We start from the raw sequence: 16,400 nt of genomic DNA, 5'->3' as shown, positions 1-16,400 counted from the left end.
TTATAGAAAACGTAGAAAACAATAGTAAAGTTAATTAAAGTTGATATTCTTCTAAAACAGTTAAACTATATTATACTTACCTTCGTTATTTTGGTCCACAATATTTTTGTAGTCATAATATTTTGACCAGGTTTTTATGATCATACAATATATTTGAGTCAATATACAGGAGGAATAGCCTGTCAGCTGGTTTGCTGCAGTGGTGAAAAAATGAAGCAACTAACACATACACATGCTCCAGATGCATTTTATTTTCCAAAAAATATATGTAAATGACAAAGTAACCTTCCCTATCTAAACGTATGAGGTCTGTATTGAGCTACAAAAAGAGTAAGAAAAATCATGAAAAAAAACGGTTGTGGTGAACCTGTGCCATAGATGTGCATACACAAGTGTCTCTTTTTTTGTCATTTTATTCCAGTTTTGCTCTTTATCCAGGCCATAAGCCTGGGCACGCTGGTGTAAAATCCCATTAAATCGTCAGAGCCACATTCTTCGAATCTGCCAAAGCTGACAATGCCAACCTGGTGGGAAAGAAGAAGATAATTAGTGGGACTGACTTTAGAATGGACAATTTATTTAGCTGATGTTGCCAGAGGTGGAAAGAGAATGAATAAGTAGGTATTTCTAAAGAATACTCCTTCCTGCTCCTGATGGTCTTTTCCCAGACTTCAGGCTGGATATGGAAGTTTTCTTATTTAGCAATTACTGTTCACTGGTAGCATGTGGTGTTGTTATGGATCCAACCATGGATCTAGATGATGATATTATTGAAAATGGCAAAGCTGGTTGATAAAGGTAACAAATGGCGCAGGAAATTTCACTTTTTTTTTTTTACCACGCTTCACAGATGACATTAATGCTACTTAAAGGGGCTTTTAACACCTTTAGTCCCAGTTTTTGAGATTTTGCTATATTTTAGGTCTCGCCTATAGACAGCTTTAGCTGCCTGGCAGTGGCATGAGCTCATGTTATCACATCCACACAACACACAACATTGCCATAGGCTACTGTGCTTTAGCTGGCTGTAGGCACTGGCTAACAAGGTTGTCAGCCTATGGCATTTCATGGATTTGAGCCCCTCTAAACTTTTCCACACAAACATTGGTATTAATTCCTTTTTATATATATTTTTTCATTTTTTATATGAGGAGGTCCACGACCCCCCATGCTCACTCTAGGTGCTAAAGTCACTGTATGTTCATGTGTGTTGGAACCAGGAGCGGCTCCTCCATTAAGACGGAGGAGCGTCGCCCCATTGCTGGAACCAGCATGAAAAAGTAAAATAAAATGATAATAAAGCAATCAATAAAACTGCTTTATTATCAAATTTATTTTACATGTCTGAGGGAGCATCAGTCAAGTCTTGACAGCAGGGCAATCAGCAGCAGGAGGCGTGGTGGGCACAGGGCATCAAGTGCTCATGTCGATTTGGTAAGCCGTCTTAGGAAGGCCAAACCGACATGCACACTTGGATATCTCCAGGCTGTTGTTTGGAGATATCAGCAGGGCTCAGGCGCACAGACTCCCAGGATATGCTGGAGCATGATATAAGCCCACTGCGACCAATCCCGGTGCTTCTCTCATGCTGGGTAATACCAGCATGAGAGCAGTGTCTGGCTGGCGCATGGGTGTCTGGGAGCCTTGTATGCAGCTCCTGTGCATCAGGAGCGGAAGAGCGCAATGAGGCAGTGAGGCGGCGGGCGGTAAGTTTTATTTTTTTAGTCCCCTGCGATGCTCCACCACTTTTACATGCTAGCTGCCGGCACTGGTTGGCACGCATGCATATGAGACGTGTCTTGACACACCAGCAGCTAATTATGGCTTTTTAATATTTTAGAACAGTAAAGAAAAAAAATATATATCAATGCTGCAGGAGAGCAAAAAAGGAAGTAAGGGCTCAGACTCTCTTGAAATTATAATGAAACAAAAAGATTTGACAAAATATCAGCAACCACCTGTTAAAAGCAGACCTATTGCCTATGCCAATGTTCGTTTCTTTTTTTTTATTTCAAAAGATTTTTGTTGAACATTTTCCAAGATAAATGAACAGAGGAGGGAGACACAGAAAATGAATATAAAAAGGTGCATATTTAAGGGCCCTTCCCTGGTACTGAGGAACCGTGATAGAAGGTTGACATAGAAAATCATGAACATATATCAAAACTAAGGCGGGTCGCATCAAATCAGAACAGTATAAAGTTCTTCACCCAACAAAACATTTATGTGGTACCAATAGGCTATTGAGTGAGAAGCGATGTATAGAGAGGGTCATCTCCCATATGGTACATGGTGTCAGGTATCTTGCAGTGAATATTATAACATGAGGCTGTTAAATAAGACAGAGACAAAGATCAAGGGAAATAGTGTCAGCCACAATTGAGGAGCAGATAGAATGCTTGTTCAGGGGAAAGACAGACATGAGGCGATAGTCAACAAGGAATAGATCCAGCTACTTGCACAATAGGTCTTTAAGGAGGTTTGGGGGAGGCAAAGTAGTTGTCGAGGGCTATCCAGACAGAGGAATTGTGGACTATCCATGGAGAGCTTCGGAGAGAGAGGTTATCTGTTCCTCTCAAGAATGAGACCCTGTTTAACCAAGAGCGGAAAGAGGTGGCTGCTGTGTTTTTCCAGTTAGCGAGTACTGTTTTGCAGGCAGCTGTTAGGAGACTATTAATCAAGAGGCTATCACTACGGGAGTTGATTTTTGGGTCCAGGAATCCTTGGACCATGGATAGGAAGTTCCTTTCTAGTTGGACCCCACATAGGGTGTGAATGAAGTTGATTACCAAGTCCCAGAATGGAGTTACTGCCCTGCAGTAGAAGAGGAGGTGGGGGAGGACACCAGTCGAGTTATTACAATTCCAGCACAATGGATTATCCCTGAGGGATAGCTTGTGGAGACGGTACGGAGTCCAGAAGGTTCTGAGCAGTAGCCAGAGTTTCACCTGGGAGAGGGAGGGAGAGATTTTGTGAGAGACTACTGACTTCCATATTAGATTCCAGGTCTCCGGAGTGAGCGTCTCAGTGGGAACCCATTTTGCCTGATTGCACAAGATAAAGTTATCTGATTCTGGTTTCAAGAGGCGCTAGAACTTGGACGCTAAGTGCCCAGACTTGTTAAAGCTTAGATTGGCTTTGGTAAGAGAGGGCTTACTGGGAGGGAGATTAAGTTTGGACAGACTGACTTTAAGTTTGAGGAAGTCACATAGAGCTAAGTCCTGTAGGCCGAAGGGTGATTGCAATTCTCTGAAAGAGGCTAGGAATTGTGGCGATCCGAGATCTTTTAAGAAATGAATATCCAGAGAGGCCCAATGTGGCCAAAAGACCGAAACGCCTTGGATTCTACTTTTAGGATTATTCCAAAGAGAGATCATATTAGATTTAGTGATCACTACCTCAAGGAACTTGTCGATTTTCAGAAGGGCTCTTTTGGTGGTGTTAGGAATGTATTTTCCAGAGGCAGGGAGTATGGGGCACTGGTTAGGAGGGAAATAGGGTGGAGATCACCCAGTAGTTCCATCTCAATCGATAACCAAGAAGGAGTGTAGTCCGACGATTGGGAGAACGAGCGGGAGCCATGAGGAAAGCTGTTTGGTATTTTCTGAAGTCAGCCAGGTTCACATCACCAAGATGGAGAGGTAGGCAGAGTTTTTTTATAGAAATTCTGGAGCGTTTGTGCTGCCATATAAATTTGTTTAATAATCAATCAACTTTTTTGTGGAAGTCATCCGATAGGGCTAACAGAAGCATATTCGGGAGGTAGTTGATTATAGGGGTGATCATCATTTTGATGGACTCTATATGGCCCCACCATGTAAGAAATGTGGGAGTCCAACACTTCAGGAGAGATTCGATTTTCTTCACCGTTAGATTCTCGGGGTGGTGAAGGAAGTCTAATACATCCGAGTTGAACTCCAGGCCCAAGTATTTAATAAACTTTGGTTGCCAGTTTAGGCCTGTGTTTGCGAACAGGGCTCTGGAGCACAGATTATTCTGGGCAAGGGATTCTGATTTGTCTTTATTTAGTTTATAATTTGAAACTCGGGCATACTCTTCTATGGTCTGAAGTAGGGCAGAAATAGACTGTTAATCCTCTTCGGTCATTAATAAAATATCATTGGTGTAGGCCGCAAGCTTCACTGTAGACTTATTAAAGGAGACACCGTGAATATGGGGATTGGATCTAATCTTGTGGAGAAGGGGTTCAAGGCTTAGGATGAAAAGGGTTGGGGAGAGAGGACAGCCCTGTCTTGTACCTCTCTCTAGGTTAAACGCTGTGGAGAGTAGGCCCCAGACCTCACTTTAGCCAATGGATCACTGTAAAGTGCCATGATCATTTTAGTGAAAGATTCTCCAAGATTACATTTCAGTAAGAACTTGCGGAGAAAGGTCCAGGAGACCCTATCAAAAGCTTTTTCAGCATCGAGGGTAATCGCTACTGTTTCGGTTGGGGACACTTTGGCTCTTTCGATTAAGTGGCATAGGACGCTTTGGCTCTTTCAATGAAGTGGCATTGGATAGCCTGGTTTTCATGAAACCAACCTGTGAGTGATCACTCTGCCAGGGAAGGAGAGGTTTGAGTCTCTAATAAAGTATCTTAGCCTAGATCATTGCATCCAGATTAATTAGGGAAATTAGTCTATAGTTCTTAACCTGCGACGGGTCTTTGCCGTCTTTTGGGATTACAACTATGGTGGCATTGCTAGTAGTGTCCGTGATGGTTCCAGAGTCAGCAAAGTGTTGATACAGGGATAACAGGGTTGGTTTGAGTAAGTGAGCGAAGGTTTCTTTAAAAGTTAGCCGAATAGCCATCAGGCCTGGAGCTTTATGGGGTTTCAAGGAATGTATTGCCAAGAATGGGGAGCTAAGCAATCGAGAATGGGGAGCTAAGGGTCAGCTTCTCCTGATCGGAGATGGCCAGGAGAGGAATTTCATTGAGGTAGGCTTCATAGGATGGTGCAGAGATGACTGAGTCATCTTTTTATAGTTTTGGTTAAATCCTTTAAAAATTTCCCCAAAGGTTTGAGGTCTGGTGTGTGTTACATTTGATTTATCAGTGAGAGAGTCAATTCCCTTGCGGTTCTGTTTATTTTTTAGATAGAAGGCTAGGGTTCTGCCTGCTTTATTCGCATTGCAGAGTTTTATTGGCTTTTATATTTGTTCATCCATACACCTGCTCTTTCGCACAAACTTCTGTTGTATTCAAACATTTTGTTGGTGAGGGTGGAGAGGGTTTGTGGGTTTGAGTCAGATATGTGGGAAGATTCCATAGATTTAATATCTTTTTCTAGTTCCATCAACTCTTTATTGTGATCCTTCTTAATTTTGGCTCGTTTGTTTTGCCATGACACTGGTAAACCTGTCAGGGTTCAAGCCCTACTCACACTGTGCAGTCCAATATTTTTCACAGACCCACAGTTTGTCTGTTAGGGGGGTGCTTAGACACCGGACAGAACAGGCATATGCAACATCTTTGTCTACCTGCACCCAAAAGCATGGCCTACCTTGGGAGGTAGGCCATGCTTTTTACTGTTGCACACACAGAGACTGAAATTCGTGCCACTCTCCCTTCCTTTGGCCCTCCAGTGTTCAGTCTTGCAACTAGTCACAGATGGTATGGATGAGACAGATGGTATTGATGAGACTAAATAATATATGTGCAATGAAATGTATAAAGTTGACACCATGGCATGTTCCATGAGACATGGAGTAGTGTTCTGCTGTGATGCCTGAATGGGATATTTAAGTTATTCTGAAGATGTGCAGCCAATGTCACTTTGTGAAAAAGCTGAGAACTCGCTGGAGGATTTCAAACAAAGAAGGGATCATTCTGTGCTATCCAAATGCTTTCTTTGGAGAGGTAATTCAATAATAAATTCAGAAAGGCCCCCTCTTTTGCAAAGTCTTGGATTTTCTGGCAGCCAAGAATACCCAAATTTGTCATCTACCCAGAGACTGAAGTTCATCTGATGGTGTGGGGCACAGTCCAGTAGCTGAACTTCCTCTGCTGCCTTCCTATGCTCAGTAGAGGGTGCATCAGATACGAGGCATGATCTCACAATTAATTCTGCACTCCTTTCAAAAAGAGCTGTCAGTGTGAAAGTGTAAAGGCCTCATGCAAGACCCCTCTTCAATGGTACCAAGAGAACACGTGGAAAATATACCATTATAACTTTTTAGACAAGATATTACTCCCTAAACACAACTAATTCTGTGCTCCCATATTGAAAAGTAGCAGATTAACTTGGCCGGCTACATTCAATGACCCATAACAACTACACCATTTAGTTGTGCATGAGAGACCACCACTTAGGAGCTTCACTTTCTTCTGATTAACACCCTGTGAGCTATGAAACACGACCAAAATATGCACAACCTTTTCACAATCATCCTTCTACATATTCAATTTATCACAGAAGCTTAGTTCATTGACCCTTGCTTCCCTCTGTTGTGCATACACTCCCAAACAATTACACTCTGGGCCGGAATGGCCATAGTGGGCACCGGGCATTGTCCCGTGGGCGCCGGTTTGGACCCCTGGGGGCCGTTTTTGTTATAAGGGTCTGGTTTTGCAGCAACATTGGTACCATATAACACAAGCAGCTTCAGTGTTTTCCAAGCCCATCGCACCCAACCACTCCCCCTCTGCCTCCCCCAGCTGGTCCGACTCAATTGCCAGAACCGGTTTGCATTCCCAGTCCGGCCCTGCACCCAAAAACATATAACCTCAGAATAGTGAGTAGGCCAGGGCTGTTGTTGTGACACACAAGATCACACCAACATTACCTCCCCACTAGAACTCTGTAAGGAGACCTTACACAACATGAATTACAAAAACCTCTCGTGATCTAGCTGACTTTCTTGGAATAATTTCCACCTCTGCTATCACAACTCTTCCGAATCTAATCAATTTACTCATGGCTGGAAATTCCAACTTCCGTCTAGAGAATGAAGCAATCCCTTCTTCAAATCAGTTCCCTGACCACTGTGACAGGATATACAGGAAAGCCATGCCCCTTAAGCAAAGAACAGCCCCTGGATACCATCATCCAACAAAGCTTTCAAGTTAGCAACATATACCTCAATCCTCAATCCAGTCATCTGGTCTGATGATAAACCTACCCCTTTCACCATTTGTTTACCAAAAAGACATTCAGCTCTGTCTTTTGAAACAAACCTATTCCACACCAACATATCTGCCTATTGTCTCCTTTGTGCCCTTAAAATCGACATACAATAGGGAGTGGACAAAGGCACAAGGTTCCCAAAAGGTAAACTTGATGAAAGCAGCAATCAATGGTTTTCAGAAACCTGCAAAAAGATTCTAGCAAGGAGAAACAGCATGGTGGAAATGTCCCAGCTACACCACCACAGCTAACCTTAACACCACAGCAAAACCTCATGCAGCACCTACTACAGCCATCTATTAAACTAAAATACCCTCTTTGAAGAAATGAGTTAAACAAGCTGCAAAAGCTTAAGAGAATGGCGATTCTACAATTGACATGCAAAGAGGTTAACATTATGAAATAACCTTTTATTGCTGCCCCAACATGCAACCTATTAAAGAACATCAAATACATCACAAAGCATTAGAATGTTCAAAAAATCTATATATCCAAGGCATGCAGTCATCATCCTTTTTAAGCTGTGACAAAACAAGATAAATCCTTCATCTTCTTCCAAATACCCTTATTGTAAATTGTCTGCAAATAAGAACATAAAATAATCCACAAGAACATTGCTGTCATAATATTATCCATATTATTAAATGTTATTTTATATTCCTTTTTTGTGTGATAATTCTTCTCTTCATAGGGTGAGAAGGATGGGATAATGTTAGCCTCTGTTGTCTTTAATGAAATCAAGATTGTCTTTGCATGTTAATTGGAGAATCGCCATTTCATTACAAGACCGGAGGCAACGATTATGCATGTTTAAAGCCACCCAGGGCCACCCTACTCATATGATCCACGGGTCTTAAATAAAGTTTTGAGAAAGTATTCACATTGGCCAACTCATAAGTAGCTATTGAAACTGCTTTGTAAGGCTTTAAATAAGACAGTAATAACTGTTGCTCTCCATCTGCCCTAAATTCTAACAACTTGCTCTCATATGAATTCATACAACTCACCAGGGATAACTTTGCACACACATGAAAATAGGGATAAAAAATTGTCTCAGACATGGTTTTAGTCCTCTTTCAAATGCCAAAATGTACCCCATCAGGAGAATACAATCTATTTGAAATCTCCAATGCCTTAACATAAGAAACTCTTCTAAAGAATTTAATAAAAGTAAAGTTTTTAACTTCAAAGAAATCTGTTTAAGCGAAAGGTAATTATTACCTGGCTATGAAGTGAACAACCTGAAAACTAAACTAACATCCCATAACAATTCATACTGAGCCCTAGCGGTCTCCTTAACCCAACTATCTACATTACTCTCCTGATCAAAGGGTCACTTCCCATTGCAAAATGATTAACTAAAGCATGCCCAGCAGAGACAGCTGACCTATCCCAGTTGATAGTCCTACATGAGAGACCGGAGCCGAATAAATCTGCTAAATAGTTTGCTACCTCGGCTACAGGAGCTTCCGCAGGATTTAAACCCCTTTCCATGCACCAACAACACTACTTCTTCCATACTTTCTTGTATCTCTTTCTAAAGCCCGGGCCCAGGACTCAGCCAATAGGTCTTTAGCCTTTTCTGAAAGATCCGAACATCTACTAGCACCCATGAAAGCTCCCAAACAAGAAGTTTCAATCTACCTTCTAAAACCAAAGGGTGTTGCTCTCCCTCTGAATCCACCAGAAGACCTAGGGAAACCAGAACCAAACTGGGTATTGCTACTGCGAATTCCATCACGCCTGGGAACCAAATCTGAGACTTTCAATAGGGTGGTACTAGATTGATACTGCATCTTTCTGCCCGGACCTTAATCAGCACTAGGAAAGGCATAACCTCCCTCTCTCTCTCAATCGTGTAGAAAAGCGTCTACTGCCATTGCCCCAGGGTCTGGTGTCCAACTGAAGTATCTGAGTACCTGGTATGTTCTGCCCGCAAACAAGTCCACTTGAGTTGGACCCCATAACCTCTGATTCAAACCAAAAACCTGTGGATTCAACTTCCAGTCGCAGAAGTACCTGAGGTGCCTGGAATTCTAATCGGCCCTTACATTTTCCTGACAAGGAATATATTCCGCTCTGAAAAGGATCTTTTGATTCCAACAGAAATACCTGTTTTTTGCCAAATCTCGGATTTATATGTAATGATTGTTTCTCCTTGTACCATCTGCCTCCTGTCTCCAACTTGTTCAAACGTGCTTCCCAGCCAATACTGCTGGCATCCAATTCTAGAACCGATTCGGAAAAATCCCCTAAGAGGTCTTTGTCATTCTAAACTTCTACATTTTTCAACCACTATTCCAGATCCTCCTGAGTATCCAATGACATGGAAACTGGGTCTCCATACCATAAACCTTTCCTCAGACCCACGGCCTTCAGCCTCTGAAGAGCTCTGCAATGTAAGGGACCTGGGGAAATGGTCTGAATGGAAGAAGACAGTAGTCCCATGGATCTTGCTAGGTCCCTCAAGGTGATCACATTCCTTGATAGAACCATTCTTATCTGCTTTCTTATATTTGTTACATTCTTCTGTGGGAGAATCAGTTGGGATAAGAGAGTATCCACCTGAAAACCTTGGAATTCTATGTTATGTTCTATGTTATGTTATTCTATGTATGTCCTGAGTAGGGACCACCACAGACATTTCCACGTTAATTATAATCTGCAAACTCTCTGAGAGATCGCCTGTCCAAGCAAGATGTTTCAGCAATTCTAACCTGTCCTGGCACATTAGCAAAATGGTGTCCAAATAGATTATTAATCAAACCCCCCTCTCTCGCTCTCAAGAAGGCTACCAATGGGAGCATCACCATATTGAAACATCACAGAGCTGAGGACAGCCCGAAGGGTAGATAAAAAAACTGGTATAGGACACCTCTCCACCAGAACCGTAAATACTTATGACTGTCCTTTGCCATGTGTATCGTGAAATATGCGTCTTTGAAATCCAATTTCACCAACCAATCTTTTTCCTGCAAGATGTCCGTCAACTAATGGATCCCTTCCATCTTGAGATGTCTGTATACCAAGAACTTGTTTAACTCCCTCAAATGCTTTTTTTAAAGTATTCTTTTATTGCCATTTTCAAAAACAATACATACCAGATCATGTAGAGCAGTTAGCACCTCAACTTGTGCAGACATAAATGAGAATGTAGTATTCAACTATTCGGGTATTTGTAACCATCAAACCACACGACAACTGGTCAGAACCCCCCTATCATTCCCACCCCCATTAGCTTCCACACATGCAACCAAAATTTCCACCATGTTGATCTTAGTCAGTTTCCGGCATGGAAAAGAGTCCCTCAAATTTATTACAGGACATTAACCTTTGTACTCACAAAACCTTCCACTCCTTTCAACTCTACCTATACTGGGGCCCCTTTCTCTAACATCTGGGCAACCTCTGCATCTATCAATACCATCTTTTCCGAACCCACGGCCAACTCCCATTGTTTTGTACAGGTGTTCCCCAGAACTCTATCCTGAAACCAGCTGAGGTCTCCAACACCCAACCGTTTGTTGTTATTTTCTTCCAACTTTGGGTGAAGAATCTCAATCTTACTCCAAATCTTAAATGGGAAGAACCAACAGTTGAGTTTAAGCTCACCTTGAGATCCAGCACCTTGAAGTCTTGCTCTTCCTCCACAAACCTTGAATTTCTACCTCTCTGAGAGTTGAAACGTGAGTTGGAGCAGTAATTTCTATCATAATTCCATTTGTTTATGGGCTCCTGGTAGTAATATTGGGACCTAGGGGATCCACGGCTGACAGCCAGTCCCCAGCTGCCCGCCCTTCCAAAAACAACCCTTGTGCTAAACACGCACCTCATGTTGCTCTGAGCCTAGCTAAAAGCAGTGAAAGTGGAGACATATTTCCTCTGGGATTTAACAAAACTCTCCCCAAAAGACCCCCTTTGGTCCCCAATGTCCTCTCTGTTGGACAAGTTAGCCAATTTGGGGTTTCTGCTCATAAGCACTGCTTTTCTTTTTTCCATAATCAGGCCCACGTTTGCATTCCATAACATGCAAATAGTACGCTGGGTCCAGCCTCTCAAGAGGTCCACGATGACTCTTGTACTCTTGCTTCTAGCTTTCTATGCCATATCTAGTATGTGAGTCAAGGGTCCAAGAATATCAAGGACCTTGTCCTAACATTGCTTCAGGCATTTCTCTATCCCCTTCCTAGGGTCCTTTCCAAACTTGAATAAAAAGGTAATGCGTTCTGGGTCTAGATTGGGTGTAGTACGGTTTCTTATCTACAGTGGATGGCCTGGGGAACTCAGCCCTCAATAAGTTGCTGGTATCATTATCAAAATATTTCCTGACCCATAAATAAAAAATAAATGTAGCCACAAGATGCATAGGCTACCACTCTGCACTTTGCGGGTGGTTAATCATATTAGGGTTGAACATATCATCCTCAAAGGGGTCCTTTACACCCTTAAATGTTGATGCCTGATCCAAGTCGTCATCCAGGTTTTCAAAGAGGTATGAGCTCTCCTGAGTATCCAAAACATAATCGTCCCACTCTAAATCCTCATACTCAACAGCTTCCTCCTCCATCAAACAACTTTGCCCATCACGTAACTCTTTTGTACCATCTTTATCATCATGCCACTGTGAACAACCTTTTCCAGTGCCACGTCAAGGCTGACCTTTTCTCTAGTGCTGCTGCGAGCACCATAATCTATTGTAACGCTTAGGCTACCACCATTATAAGCGTTGGTCTAAACTCTCTCAAGATAGCTCCTCTTCTGGGAAACGTTACACCTTTTCTGGGTATTAGAGGTAGAAGGGAAAATAATTTTCCTCTAAAGGAAAGTCCCTCTTCCTCTTAGCAAGAGTGGCCTCCACCGCCTCTTTAATGGAGGATCTCAACTCCTCGTCCAAGAATTTCTTCAAAGAGTCCCCAACAAGTTCAGCTTCTTAGTGAACGTGGGGGCTAGTCTCATCCATTGTAGACGATTATAATAGTTGGAAAAAAGGGAAACACAAATATATAAAATATATATATATATATATATATATATATATATATATATAGAGAGAGAGAGAGAGAGAGAGAGATGGATAGATATATATGCCTTAAATAGAGTAACACCCCTATTTCACTCAGTATTCCTCCAGAACGGATAAATCTACCTTAAATAGGGTGAGCAGGGGGAGCCCAAGCGGTGCCATAAGCTCGTCAATTGGGAAAAACAGCAGTTAAACCCTTAGAATCCCAAGACGAGGTAAAAAATGCCCTTCCTTTACACACGCTTTACCAAGCAACCTGCATAACAAAAATGGTGGACATCCACCAGTCCGCTCTTTGTATCTACAATCACACACATTAGTAAGCGTGATCATGGAGCCGACCGTCCCGCGATCACGCTGTACCGCAAAATGGTAAGGGAAATCCTCTTGTGTAGCAACCCGATACTGTGATTGCGCCCAGGAAGGAGTGATCATGGAGCCAATCTTAATTATGCATGAACCTATCTGTATAGGAGCAGCTAATACAAGAAGATTATGACTGCATACCTTGGATATATATATATATATATATATATATATATATATATATATATATATATACGCATCCGAAAACGGTTCAAAAGTCCCGGTAATCCTGGCGCTCATTGAAGGTGCGTCACACTTGCGGTAGAACCCAACCGCTAAATATCAAACGCAATTTTCTCCAATTTGAAGAAAGAATAGGTTCGCACTCCAGCGGTATTTTGGTTGTTCAATACTCCATTTATTATCAGTTCACTTCAGTTCCATAAATCCAACGCAAACCAACCAACGCGTTTCGTTAACTTCTGTTAACTTGGTCACGGTTGTTACCATTAAAAAAAAAACGATTACATTTAAACAAGTATAACAACAGGAAATATCATGACTTCATTTCCTGTGAGTTCCGGGGTTTGCCATCCCAGACTTCTGGGAGATGTAGTCCCCTTTAATATGTTGAAACTTAATTTACGAGTAGGCTTGCAAATAAGTAACCAAATAACCACATCAAACAATGACGATTTTAACCTTAACCACATTGGAATCCGTGTATATCATTTTGTGAGCAAGGCTCATTATTCTTGTGCTCATTGTGATGTCTCATCTTAAAACATTCAAATCAAGCCCTCTAGTGGGCAGACCCACATGTTTCTCATATTTAAAGGCCCTAATTGGCCATTCACACTTAATCTGTGTCAAATGCTTCCATGAATTTTACATTTGTTCATGGCAAGAGACAAGTCACATGAGTTCAATCCTTTAAACAAAAAGGTCAAAAATTTAAACCAAAAATTGTATTACATAGAGTCCATCCTTGTGGTTTCACATGATTGTGAAGTTCTTTCCTCATTAAAGATGTATATACAGTTCTTCCGACTGGTTCAGACCAAACGGTGTCATGCTCCTGAAATTTATGATGTGCCTTGATTCCTTCTGCCGCAGTAGTTTCTCCCGGTTTCCTCCTCGTGCATTGATAGGGATCGTTTCTATTCCATAAAAACTTAGGGACTTCCAATTAGTATTGTGGTGGGTTTCCATGTGTTTTGCCACTGCGTTATTTTTGTCTTTATTCTTAGTGGCCCGTGTGTGTTCCAAAATTCTTTTCTTCAGATCACATATGTTGCTTCCCACGTATTTTAATTTGCAAGGGCATTCTATTATGTAAATTGCGTATTGACTTTTACATGATATCAATTGTTTGATTTTCCAAACTTTATTATTAGCCATTGTTATTTCGCTCGTTGGTTTTGCGATTTGACACACCTTGCAGTTTTGGCATTTGATAAACCCTTTTGTTCTTAGCCAGGTCTCTTTCGCTTTACTTGATTTAAAGTGACTATGCACCAATCGGTCTTTTAGGTTTTTAGCTCTTCTGTATGTTATTGTTGGTTTGGATCCCATTACTTTTCCCATGGTACCATCGAGTTGTAATATTTTCCAATTCTTTTTGATAATGCCCACAATTTCCTTTGATTCCTGAGTATAATCCAATATCAATCTTATTGGTTCCTCAGAGGATTCTTGTTTTTTTGTTATTGATGGGGATAAGCATTCCTCCCGAGATTTTTGGTTGGCTCTATTCCAACAAGATTTCACCGTATGTTTGTTATACTTCCTTTTTATGAACCTTTTTATTGCTCCTGCACTTTGTTTTTTCCATTCTTCATCCTCACTGCATATCCTTCGAAGACGGAGAAATTCCCCATAGGGTATGCTTGATATTAGAGAGGGCTGGTGGAAACTTGTTGCTTCGAGGGTGGCATTCGTTGCTGTGCTTTTCCGGTATAAGGTGGACTCCAGGCAATTATTTTTCACGTATATTTCAGCGTCCAGGAAAGTGACCCTTTCCTTGTTTATTTCATATGTAAACTTCAAGTTAGTTACGCTGTTGTTGAGGATCTCAAAATAATCCTGGAATTCCTCCTCATTTCCATTCCAGATGATTAACAAATCATCTATAAAACGTGTCCATTTAATTATTTTCTGGGTGTATTTTTCAAATTTGCTGTTCCAGGCCACCTCCCGCTCCCACCAACCCATTACCAAGCAGGCGTAGCTTGGGCTAAATGAAAAGCCCATAGCCGCCCCATTCTTCTGTCGGTAGAGGTCATCTCCAAATAAAAAAATATTGCAAGTGAGGCATGAGAAGATCATGTCCAGTAACATTCCATTGTGATCTTTGTAATGAATGTTTCTTTCCTGCAAAAAGTAACGAATTGCGTTTAAGCCTAATTCATTGTCAATATTAGTGTACAGGGCAATTACGTCCATTGTTATTAAAAAGAAATTTGCTTGCCATACCACATCTTGTAAGGATTTAAGGAGGTCAGTTGTATCTCTGATATATGACTGTAATTCTGCTACATGTGGGATGAGAAAATGATCAATATAATTGGCCATCGGTTCAAATAGAATAAAGACAAAAATAACGCAGTGGCAAAACACATGGAAACCCACCACAATAGTAATTGGAAGTCCCTAAGTTTTTATGGAATAGAAACGATCCCTATCAATGCACGAGGAGGAAACTGGGAGAAACTACTGTGGCAGAAGGAATCAAGGCACATCATAAATTTCAGGAGCATGACACCGTTTGGTCTGAACCAGTCGGAAGAACTGTATATACATCTTTAATGAGGAAAGAACTTCACAATCATGTGAAACCACAAGGATGGACTCTATGTAATACAATTTTTGGTTTAAATTTTTGACCTTTTTGTTTAAAGGATTGAACTCATGTGACTTGTCTCTTGCCATGAACAAATGTAAAATTCATGGAAGCATTTGACACAGATTAAGTGTGAATGGCCAATTAGGGCCTTTAAATATGAGAAATATGTGGGTCTGCCCACTAGAGGGCTTGATTTGAATGTTTTAAGATGAGACATCACAATGAGCACAAGAATAATGAGCCTCGCTCACAAAATGATATACACGGATTCCAATGTGGTTAAGGTTAAAATCGTCATTGTTTGATGTGGTTATTTGTTTACTTATTTGCAAGCCTACTCGTAAATTAAGTTTCAACATATTAAAGGGGACTACATCTCCCAGAAGTCTGGGATGGCAAACCCCGGAACTCACAGGAAATGAAGTCATGATATTTCCTGTTGTTATACTTGTTTAAATGTAATTGTTTTTTTTTTAATGGTAACAACCGTGACCAAGTTAACAGAAGTTAACGAAACGCGTTGGTTGGTTTGCGTTGGTTTATGGACTGAAGTGAACTGATAATAAATGGAGTATTGAACAACCAAAATACCGCTGGAGTGCGACCCTATTCTTTCTTCAAATTGGAGAAAATTGCGTTTGATATATACATATATATATATATATTGTCTGAACATTCTAATGCTTTGTGATGTATTTGATGTTCTTTAAAAGGCTGCATGTTGGTGCAGCAGTAAAAGGTTATTGCATAATGGTAGCCTCCAGTCTTGTAATGAAATTAAAGTTGTTCATAAATATTCTCCCCCAAAGCACCTTGACTTAGGTACCAAACACTCAGCACCTAAGCAGTAAACTAGGATCCTTTTTCACAATGTCGAAAGAATCAAAGCTCCAAATAACCATCACATACACCTGTTACCTTCACCTCTGCCCCCGCTACAGCAACAGGACAAGTGCTTCACATTCACACCCTCTTACCCAACCTTAACGGTCCAGCTTACCCATGCCTGACTGCAGCTGGCCACATTCAAGAACTGTTCTTCAAAATATGGGGAAGTGCCAAGCCCACTGGAGCACACACTTGTTATGCCCTTCGT

The 16,400-nt window shown here is 41.3% G+C and overlaps 1 protein-coding gene across 3 annotated transcripts in view; it reads right to left on the bottom strand.

Moving 5' to 3' along the window:
* Positions 1–231: 231 nt before the first annotated feature.
* LOC146858995 (complement factor B-like) overlaps positions 232–16,400 on the bottom strand; it is an 824,021-nt gene continuing 807,852 nt past the window's right edge. For all 3 annotated transcript variants that reach the window (XM_085649642.1, XM_085649643.1, XM_085649644.1), the window contains one exon: positions 232–524. In XM_085649642.1, coding sequence (XP_085505768.1) covers positions 408–524 — 117 coding nt within the window. In that variant the 3' untranslated portion in view covers positions 232–407. The remainder of the gene's footprint in view (positions 525–16,400) is intronic.

Source organism: Triturus cristatus, chromosome 3_2 (genome assembly GCF_964204655.1).
Source record: "Triturus cristatus chromosome 3_2, aTriCri1.1, whole genome shotgun sequence".
Lineage (NCBI taxonomy): Eukaryota > Metazoa > Chordata > Amphibia > Caudata > Salamandridae > Triturus > Triturus cristatus.
The sequence above is the reverse complement of the archived record's forward strand: the minus strand, read 5'-3'. Positions and strand labels throughout refer to the sequence as shown.